The sequence below is a fragment of the Acanthaster planci genome, linkage group LG01 (assembly GCF_054643075.1).
Source record: "Acanthaster planci isolate LZ-2023a linkage group LG01, COTS_SCS, whole genome shotgun sequence".
Classification (NCBI taxonomy): Eukaryota; Metazoa; Echinodermata; class Asteroidea; order Valvatida; family Acanthasteridae; genus Acanthaster; species Acanthaster planci.
This window is the reverse complement of record NC_141777.1, coordinates 24,930,371-24,941,166: the sequence shown is the minus strand read 5'-3', so window position 1 is coordinate 24,941,166 and position 10,796 is coordinate 24,930,371. Positions and strand designations below refer to the sequence as shown.

At 42.5% G+C, this 10,796-nt stretch overlaps 2 protein-coding genes across 4 annotated transcripts in view; one reads left to right on the top strand and one right to left on the bottom strand.

The window, feature by feature from the left end:
• Positions 1-464: 464 nt before the first annotated feature.
• LOC147800593 (uncharacterized) lies at positions 465-6,469 on the bottom strand. Its single transcript, XM_087141147.1, has 4 exons — positions 6,090-6,469; positions 4,031-4,115; positions 3,551-3,686; positions 465-2,564 (listed from the first exon to the last, which is right to left on the bottom strand). The coding sequence occupies exons 1-4, from the start codon at positions 6,372-6,374 to the stop codon at positions 1,196-1,198; spliced, it is 1,875 nt and encodes a 624-aa protein (XP_086997273.1). The 5' UTR covers positions 6,375-6,469; the 3' UTR covers positions 465-1,195.
• A 1,273-nt stretch (positions 6,470-7,742) lies between these two features.
• The window catches only part of LOC110988973 (uncharacterized), a 10,079-nt gene continuing 7,025 nt past the window's right edge, over positions 7,743-10,796 (top strand). The window contains exons 1-4 of one of the 3 annotated variants that reach the window (XM_022253001.2): positions 7,744-8,171; positions 9,167-9,319; positions 9,865-10,416; positions 10,617-10,720. In XM_022253001.2, the coding sequence (XP_022108693.2) occupies positions 8,165-8,171; positions 9,167-9,319; positions 9,865-10,416; positions 10,617-10,720 (816 nt within the window). In that variant the 5' untranslated portion in view covers positions 7,744-8,164. Of the gene's footprint in view, positions 8,172-9,166; positions 9,320-9,864; positions 10,417-10,616; positions 10,721-10,796 lie in introns of all 3 variants that reach the window. The other 2 variants (XM_022253002.2, XM_087136185.1) reach the window with 2 other exon arrangements.

The window sequence follows — 10,796 nt, the reverse complement described above, 5'->3', positions numbered from 1 at the left end:
GAATGCATAATGTTACTGATGCTCTCCCCAAGCTATAAACCCTATACACACGACACAGCGAACCAAGAACACGAGTTTCCCCACATTACACAGAATTTGGTTTAGTTCATTCATGTTCATCTAAAGAAAACTTAAGCTAAGGCATTGAAAACACCTGTAAATAGCCATCATTCCAAAAATCTTCCACCCGATAAGCGAGAAATATTCCTGTGTAATATAGTACCAGTACCCATCAGAGACCCCGTGCGAAAACGGGACGGTCTGGGCCGGATGGCTGACGGAGTAGCCACCAAGCCCCCCCCCCATTTCTGGCTTACTTCCTTGTCTACAAAACTCGTAAAGTCCACTTTGACGCCATGGCGATGTCCCAAGAAATAGTGGAAGCTTTTTATAGAGATGATTAAGCCTTGTTTTGTGTTTTAGATATTTAAAGATCATTTTATAAATTAGGCTTTCAAAAAGTATTCTGCACATCTCAATCACGTACTCCAGACGCACTTTAATACAAAGTTGGGAAAGGGTAACAACATTAACTAGATTGTAAATGAACTGCTCCAGAATTATGTTTTTACCAGTAACTCAAATGAATCAGAAGTGTATGGCCCGTACAACTGTGCTCAAACTTTTGTGAAGGCTCAGATCCCAATAAACTGCGTGGGGAAAAAATCCAATGGGATGCAGTACTAAAAGTAATGTTTACCAAATTAATACCCTAGAACTCCAATCATTTTTCAGCTTTTAAATGCAATTCCTGTGAATAAGAAAATACTGAGGTTTCAAATTTTAATATACTTGTTACATTAATATAGAAATATATGATTATTATTACATTTTCGTAGACATTTTGACCCGTTTTTATATGAAATACAAAATTTCAATAATGAATCTAAATAACTATAAATGCGTCCATGTCGTAGAATGCAACGTGGACTCCAAAACGCCTGAATGAGGACAAGATAAACTGCACGGTACGCACAATCAGGCTAATGATTCCGTTTGGGGAACTTAAAGTGAAAGTTAGACGGTCGTTTTGGTGGAAGTCGGAGGTGTCCATCTGACGATCAATTTTATGGGAACTGACACTGAGGAGTAGCCAACAAAAACCAGAGTTCTAAGAATTGACCCCTGCATCCTGAAAACTATTGTTAAATTGTTCCCAAACATTGAACTCGCAACTCAGGATTTTGATCAGTGTTTACATGAATATGTGGTTTTCCGACTGGTATCGTTTCCGCTGATCAGACACTTGGCAGTCGGATGTTGCTTCCTCTTTTGTCTTGCCTTGCGTGACCATCAGACGCACGATGCAGATGCTATCATCTCTCTTGGTCTGATCGGGTTGTTCACTGCATAGGGATGTAGCTTCCTCTTTTGTCTTGCCTTGCGTGACCATCAGACGCACGATGCAGATGCTATCATCTCTCTTGGTCTGGTCGGGTTGTTCACTGCATAGGGATGTAGCTTCCTCTTTTGTCTTGCCTTGCGTGACCATCAGACGCACGATGCAGATGCTATCATCTCTCTTGGTCTGGTCGGGTTGTTCACTGCATAGGGATGTAGCTTCCTCTTTTGTCTTGCCTTGCGTGACCATCAGACGCACGATGCAGATGCTATCATCTCTCTTGGTCTGATCGGGTTGTTCACTGCATAGGGATGTAGCTTCCTCTTTTGTCTTGCCTTGCGTGACCATCAGACGCACGATGCAGATGCTATCATCTCTCTTGGTCTGGTCGGGTTGTTCACTGCATAGGGATGTAGCTTCCTCTTTTGTCTTGCCTTGCGTGACCATCAGACGCACGATGCAGATGCTATCATCTCTCTTGGTCTGATCGGGTTGTTCACTGCATAGGGATGTAGCTTCCTCTTTTGTCTTGCCTTGCGTGACCATCAGACGCACGATGCAGATGCTATCATCTCTCTTGGTCTGATCGGGTTGTTCACTGCATAGGGATGTAGCTTCCTCTTTTGTCTTGCCTTGCGTGACCATCAGACGCACGATGCAGATGCTATCATCTCTCTTGGTCTGATCGGGTTGTTCACTGCATAGGGATGTAGCTTCCTCTTTTGTCTTGCCTTGCGTGACCATCAGACGCACGATGCAGATGCTATCATCTCTCTTGGTCTGATCGGGTTGTTCACTGCATAGGGATGTAGCTTCCTCTTTTGTCTTGCCTTGCGTGACCATCAGACGCACGATGCAGATGCTATCATCTCTCTTGGTCTGATCGGGTTGTTCACTGCATAGGGATGTAGCTTCCTCTTTTGTCTTGCCTTGCGTGACCATCAGACGCACGATGCAGATGCTATCATCTCTCTTGGTCTGATCGGGTTGTTCACTGCATAGGGATGTAGCTTCCTCTTTTGTCTTGCCTTGCGTGACCATCAGACGCACGATGCAGATGCTATCATCTCTCTTGGTCTGATCGGGTTGTTCACTGCATAGGGATGTAGCTTCCTCTTTTGTCTTGCCTTGCGTGACCATCAGACGCACGATGCAGATGCTATCATCGTCTCTATTCTTTCTCTCGGAAAAATCCTTCACGTTGTCTCCCTTCTTTTCACTCCTGCAAACCATAAAACAACGTTGACTTTTATAACTAGGGGCAATTAATAACCGAAGGGAAGCAGACTTTTCAATCTGTTGATATTTGGTACATGCACATCATTAGGAATTTGAACGTTCATCACCAGTCATTGCGAATTTTTCAATGTGATTTTTTTCGAGTACATGAATGTCTATAAGTTTTGCCCGAGAGAAAAATTGTTAATAACCTCGAAAATCTGTTGAGATCTGTGGCCCAAAATTTCAAATATGAAAATTTCTTGATATTTTCGTTGGATTTTTCTTCGGCCACTCAGAAATACAGAACCACATGCCACTTTAATTTCACAGCCAAAGGGGAAGTTTCAATAGACCACTCGAATTTTTCATTCAACTTGTATGGCCGGCAAAAATTTGCAGAAATATCTTTAGTCGATTTTCGATTTTACCTCAATTTCGTTCAAAATAGACATTTGTCCGATTAATTTTTGAAAAGGTTGGTTTTTCATTTAGTATTTAATGCTAAGAGTATTATGCAGTGTTCTGATTTTTGCCATAGTTCTATTTTATAATAGCAGTTATTTGCAGGAAAAACACGACTGTGACGTCAAAAGAGCAGACTTTTTAACAGGTAAAACAGTCCACCTATACCTCGTTCAAATACTTTGGATGGAAAATTCACACCGTAGTGGTCCGTCCCAGTTAAATATTGTTTACGCGTTTTTGCCTACACTTTTAGAAAGTGGTGCACCACCCAAAAGGAAGTAACAATTTCAATTTCTGTTTTTGTACTTGAACGATAATATCTTGGTCACCTGTTCGGAATTAAAAGTAGTATTTTCAGTGCCAAGTCCCCTTTTTAGAAGATCACTGCTCCATTTAAGTGGTTAAATGGCATCAAGCTGTTATGAACTTTTAGGTATCCTGTAGGCGAACAGGCCAGTGCAACCCTGAGGTTTGTATTTGGAAACGGTTACTGTTGAAAAGAGCGGACTAAAATCTCCTTACTGTTGTGATGGTGAAGCGGATTGCGTGTCAGAGTGAGTCACATAGGCTGCGGCGGAGTGTGGGACAGCCTCGCTGACGATATCGTAGAGATGCTCTGCGTGTTCGTAGGCTTCCTGAACGACCTGATCGACTACCACTGGAGGAAAAGGAGCGACAAGTAAAATTGTAAAAAAAAAAGCATCTGTCTCAACCGTAACGTGCTGACCAGTCAGTCTGGTTCATGTTTTGTGTAAATGAGGTATTAGTCACTATTTGAGAACCATGGACAGTGCATCGAACGAATGACCGATTTTCAAAAAAAATTCTCTTTAGCTCTGAAGTGGTGTGAACCTGGGATTGCCATTTTCCGTAGTACTTTGACAGATACTTAATAAAAAAGAAATGTAAACAAATCGAATGATCTGCCTTCAATGGAGAACATTTCGGCCCTCGATAGAAATTGGGAAGAGTTAGAAAAGAAACCCGAAAGAAGAGACTTACCTTTGACGTCAACATCGGGACACTGAAAGATAACGCCGCCATATTGGAAGAAATCCCGTACGGCAGCAACAGTAGCGTCCTTCATCTGTAGCAAACATGGAAACAAAACAGATGGAAGAATTAAAAGTACATTAAAGAGTTTAAAAAGTGTTTGAAACGATACATAACATCGTTTTTAGCTCAATCAAGAAAACGTTCCAGAGCCAAACTAAGTTAGAAAATTAAATGATCAGAATATTATTGTACATGATGTATTTGCCATCTGTGGAGGTTTTGAACCGTGTAATTTCAGTCATTTTTATGCCCCTTTCAACTCGGAATGCTCTTTAATCTTGTCGTTAGGTCCCTTTGATGTTTATTTTTCTAAAGACAAAGACAAATATAGTTTCACACCTCCTCCAGCCGTACACATTTTATAGATTTGCAGAAATTTCGAGTTGTACTGTCATTTTGTGACGCCAGGTGAGATTTGAAAACACTGCTTCAATTGAATTTCCGGAGAGAGTTCTTTGCCGGACATCACTTGACACCCTGCGCACAAACCCGACGAGACTAGTCTGAAAATTTCTATGTATTCTCCAAATAAATGCTTCGACACTTTCCTTGCAAAATGTGACTTTTTATAATACGATATATTATCGCTTTAAATTTCTGATGACTAATAAAATAACACTCTAGGGGAAAGTATTATGGAACTCTTTCCAAGTTGCTTAATGATTCTTCGTTATGCCAACTTCCAGGAATTTCTTATTCATCTGAATGGTCCAAAAGAATCTATAATTTGAACCTAATTCTAAAATCCAATTACGAAAATGTGTATTGACGCATGTTGGGCGTTGCACACCGAAAAATGTTCCTAACGAACATTTATGTTTTAAATAGCGATTTTCCAAATAATTAAAATCATAATGTTTAAACACAGCAAAATGAAATATCCAATCCGTCACAAGAAACGCCATCGTTTCCCCGTTTCAAAAGGTTCAGTGGAAAGTATTAAACTGAACTCCAACAATGTTAGCACACAAAAATGTTTGGGAAACCCAACAAAGAAAGAACATCCTTTGAAAGTCTGTACAATGATATCCAAACATTTCCATGAATGGATGACCTCTCAGAATGTAAACATTATTGTGTATAAACATGATGCATTCCAAATTATAAACGTGCACGAAAAGAAAAGACCAGCTAGGGCAGAACAAGGACCAATGCAGCACTTTTAAAGGGAACAAGTACTAAAATATTCTACTAAAATCCTTGAAATGGTACCTTTCGATTTAGCCGATTTTAGATTTCTTTTTCGCAATTTGTATGTGTATTTGGGGCCCTTTTGTTTTTTCCTCATATGAATTTGCATGTTTATAAGCAAAAATTAAACTTGCATTGCTTTGTATACAAAATATGATGGATTTTTTCACTTCACCATCGAATATGTTAATTTCCTTTGGAAGTTTGCTGTATAAATTTATGGCAATAAGCCAGCGAGCAATCTTTTCTCAAATGTTTACATCGAGAAAATTTGGGATTCAAAATTTGAACATGAAAACATGCAACTGAACAATGACCTCATGGATTTACATTAACCGCGCCCTCGCTTGTCTGAAAAAGCTTAATCAATTTGGAATGTTCAAACCAGTGTCCTGTACAGTTCACTTCACTCTGAAAAAATTCAAATAGTAATTATACATTGGAGAAGAGTTAATCGAGCACAAAAGGTTTATGGCATTGTTCCTATAATGCACAAGTAAAATCTCATCGGTAAAATCAGGCCCCGAAATTTCTGTTCCGCATATTTCTTTCACAAATTATGACATTATTTAGATCGATTCTTAACATGCCGGATGTAAGAAGGAAGTTTCGATACATGTATACTTCGCGTCATTTGCTTGAACAAAGGATTGTTAAGAAAGCACTGAAAATTCAAACCGAGTCCTGTACTTGGGTCGTGAAAAATATTCATAAAACTCGTCAATACATTAAGGAACTTTGGGGGTTTTGCTGACCAACTCGAAAAGTAAAAATTGGATGACTGTTAAAAAGAGGTCTCAATCCGACATCCTACCTGACTATCTTTGTCCGCATAGTCTTCCTCCGATGCCAACTCTCCGAGAATCTCAAGCTTCCTGTTGAGTTGATACCGTATATCTTCCAGTTGGTCCAGGGCATGGACGGACTTCGCCTTCCAGTCCTGAACCCTCTGCTGACCGCAAGGAACCGGGGGCTGATCCTGCACGGCCCTTACGACGGAGTCGGAGGGTGCGGTGTGGACCGACACGACTACCGCTAGCAGCAACAGCACCAAGGCAATCGTGGGCGTGGTCATGGCAGCGAGATCCGCAAAGGCCATACACACGCAGAGAAAATTAACAGTCCCACACGACAACCAGGCAAAGATTGAACGCCCAGCTTGGCGTTCATCAGCTTTTTTATGCCGAGAACCGGGAAGGCTCTATGGCATTCAATTGCTTTTAGTTAACTTAATGCTAAAGGCTGACCAGGTGTAGCAGTCTTACTTAAAAAAAAACCTTTTGTTTTCCTCAAAGTGTTCGAGTTTTTAGAGTTCATTCAAACGATTTATGTTATTTCAAGAATGCTGTTTGTTTCAAGAATCAGGGGGCGACCCAGATTTTACAAAGACACATAGCTTCTTACATTGCTCAAGTAGAGGCAGCAAATTCCGATTCCAGTGGCATCCTATTATGGGGGTGAATGAAAGAGGGAAAACCCGACAGCATTTTTTTCCCAAGGGAATCAAACATAATGAAGCAAGATTTGACAAGGACAGAACCCCCCCCCCCGATTTGCGTTGGTCATTGTTTCACTGGAATCTGAGGAATTCTGTTCAGATAGGGGGGGTGTTAGGTAACAATAGTCTAGAATGTGTATAGCAATTGGACAGGTTGGGGTACCCTCGGTCTCATTCTTGCTGGATATAGAATCAAAAGCAAATGAACTGCTGCTATTATTAGTGAACTATGTGCATTTCAAGATTTCAAAGGGCGGGGAGCAGCCCACTCCATCCAGTAGTTACGCCATCCAGGCCCGAAATAAGTTTGTAACAGATTGGGAAACCATAGGTCCTACAGAAACTTTGACTCTTAAGTTTAAGAGCCTCGACAAACACTTTCTCAGTAATACAACAAAAAGACATCCGCAAGAAAGTGGACTAGTAGGCCTACGCATATTTCGTACAGTAGGTACCGGCAGGATCAGAAACTATTGTACATATATAAGGAATCCTTTACTGCTTCTTAGGCCCAGGCAATATGGAGTGCTACTGCCTCCCCAAAAGTGATTTCACCTTCTAACCTATCCCCTCAATTCAATCTGCAACAACGTCTGAGTTTGTAAATGGTATTTTTTTGTAAGAGCATGGAGAAGTGTACAAGTGTCCAGGACCAAGTTAGATCCATAGCAAGTGTTGAAAGACTAGCACAGACTATTACACGATATATCAGGGTTCTAATGCAATTATTATCTGTGTTCACTCTAGTCCACTGATAACCACAGTTGATCACATCGTTCCGGTGACGTGTGTAGGTAAACACATCCGCTGTTGACTTTGTGATAGATGTCCCGTCCCGGCCAACTATCTCGAGATAATTGGGTGCAGATTTCTTCTTTCGACCCGCATTGTTTGGGGCTGCGTGCGTGTGTGCGTGGGATTGTTTTTTTGGCTTTCAAAGTCTCTTTGGACCGACTACGTAATGCCAAAGGTGAGTCTATGCCGCTGCTTCTCTCGGGGTGCGGCTGATGGGACAATTCCCTGGTACTTCACAGTCGCCCAGTGCGCTGTTTGGTGATGTACCCCTTCGTAGGCTCGTTCTGTTTACCTGCTCGGCTAGTCCAGCCTAAGTCTCTTTCCACATGCTCCCATGAGTAACGATAGCAAAGTCAACATAGAGGGGATTGCCGAATATGTCTGTCGTCTCCAAAAACGGATGTGCGGATGTTCAGCAACTGAAGGCAATTTGGCGTGACTGTGGCTTGCAATGTTAAATGTATTTCTAGAAGTTCCAAGGTAATACGCTTGGAAGGAAAGGCGATGTGAAGTGAAGCGTGGCCGTGAGAAACCAGACCAGAGAGGAACGATCGAATATCTTTCGAAAAACCGTGTGAAAGGTGTCTTGAAACGCCATGTCAAGTAAGTGAATTGTTTCAAACAAAATCACAACTCAAAAGTAAACTTACCTATTCATCTAGATTTTCGGCATTTTCGGCCGTTTGCCCAGCCGCTTTTTTTTGCTGCGGCCGTGACGTGAATTTGTTGGGAAGTTTTTGTTTTCTCGCTCGTCAAAAGAATAACCATGAGTGGGAAAGCCCATGCGACGTCCTTCGCCAAATGATAATTATGGTGGTAAATAAAAAAATAAAACAACCATTGCCAATGAAATCACACACATTTATTTCAAGATTGTGGTACCCAGAAGAAGTACAGTACTTCGACATCAGCGACTTTACATTGGAGGACAAGATTTGATGCCACCAAATTATTCTTGAGATTTGAATTTGGGCCTAGTACATGAAAAGTTCGACCTCTGAAACAGTGGGCCCCCTAAGCAGCAAATATATCCGCACTAGACGTCGACAGATCGATTGTTGTTCGGAGCGACTCTGGAATGATTTGGTTTTCAACGTCGGCCTTTTCATAAGCCGAACTCAATGTAAATTTAAAACACGGTAATTAAGAAATTTAGCCTTAAGAATGCCGCCATCCATTGATATCCCTGGAGCTACGGTTGTCATGGTATAAGCACAGATGAATACAGACCTTGGAAATGATGTGGATGATGTAATTATTTGAATACGATTTTCATTCAAACTCTGTATTTACGTTGCACAGACAGAAACTGACTTGCGTAGCTAATTAGTAGGCCCAGTCACGTTGCAACCGCTAATTAGAATAGAAAAATGTCTTTCCTCGTCCTTTCTCAACTTAATCCATATTACACCTGCACTGTTTCATGGATACAACTTGATTTTTGCGTATTCTTGAATTAATGTGAAAACAATGCCACAGTGCAAGTATTGTGTCATGACCTTATGTGTGACCTTGGTCTTGCTCTCCGGCGTCATATTACTTTTTGAAGGTTTTCTGCGAGAGCAGTTTGACTATCTGTCCTTATTGATCTTTGGCAGTGTCCACAGGAGGCATCGTAGCTGTTGTGCTCGTCATCATTCTAATCCTTATCGTCACTGTAGTGTTAGTGGTCATCAAATGTAGAAATCAGTCACCGAAATACCAACCCTGGAAACCCACCGAGGAAACGGGAGGTACCTCCAAGAAACCCGGTTAGATGCCCAGCGTGTTGTTGTCTCTGAGCCAGTGTTTTAGTACTGGTTTACTCGCACCGACTACCCAATTTGGCTCTGCTACCTAGGAAATTCCTTTAAAAAGTACTTGAACTCGTATTCACAAGGGAAAAAATGCTATGCACTCGTATATGCAGAAGGTGTATTCTTAATCATGGAAACGTACTCGCGTGTTGTAACTGACAATCAATTCGCTCACGTTTGTCACATATCTTGGATCATATTTTTGCCGAAGTATTCACCCATGAATGCATTGCTGCAACCACGGTTATTCTATACCATGGCAAGAAACCTCCAACTACGGTTTTGTTTTTGTCACTGGGGGCTCCCACGAACTCCTATAATTTGAACATGTATATAACACACTGAACATTGTTAATGTAGTTAATTTTTGCTAAGTTTAATGCATCCTCAGATTGGGTGAGAAGTTCACATAAGTGAAACACTGCAGCTCAGACTGTGTTGAAAGCGTAATGGTGCTTGGAATTCATGTCCTCCGTTTTCCCCTCTTGGCTCATGCTCAGACCCCTCCCCGACAGGCCCTCGCTCCCGCACCAGTTCAAGCAGGAGCCCCCTGTTTGACCGCAGGCAGACCCCGGCCCCGCACCTCGTTATACCGCTCGCCTCGTCCACGCCGAACGTCACAACCATCCACATCCCAGTTAGCGGCACTCGCCACCACTCGGACACGGACTCCGACAGCTCGTCGTCCACCTCGGAGAGGGACGAGGAGCGGTTGCAGGACGATGTCGACCAGGCGACCGACGGCCTCCTCCACTCGGCGGAGAGAACCTCCGACGATGCGCTAGCGGAGGATGGGGATATAAACTCCAAGACTCCCCAAGGAGTTGGATTGGACCGTGGCGGCACCTCTTCCTCATCGGACGACCAGGCGGAAAGAGACGCGGACGAAGAGGGCAGCGCCTCTTGCACCCTGTCTCCAGCCCACAGTGCCCCCGAGATCAGCGTGGTGCAAGTCATGAGCGCTCCGGAAATGGGTGGATCTTCCCGCAACAAGTCTACTCTGGAGAGTGATTACGAAGAAACGGCGTACTCGGTTTACCGGCAGGAGAAAGGTTCGTTGTGTGATGCGAATTTATATCTGAAGCGATTTAATAATTGGAACTGCATCTCCAGTGTGTTAGCCAGCCGTAGTTGTAAAAGGGTTCGGAACTGCGCATGCCCTTATTACTTGTGGACCTTCCTATGCAATGCCAGAATCGGGCACGGTAGTTTAGGCTCGCTGTTTCATTGATAAATTTTCAATTGTTTTCAGAGGTTTTACAAACACCCAGTACTGCTATGCCCCACGAACAGGAACATACAACAGTCGTTGACAATCATTTGCCGCCTGCAGAAAAGAAAAAGAAGCGAAAGCGGGTAAGGTTTGCTGAGCCGGGATTTATCCTTGGGTGAAATTGCCCATTGCCATAAGATAAGGCATGCAGAGAGAGAG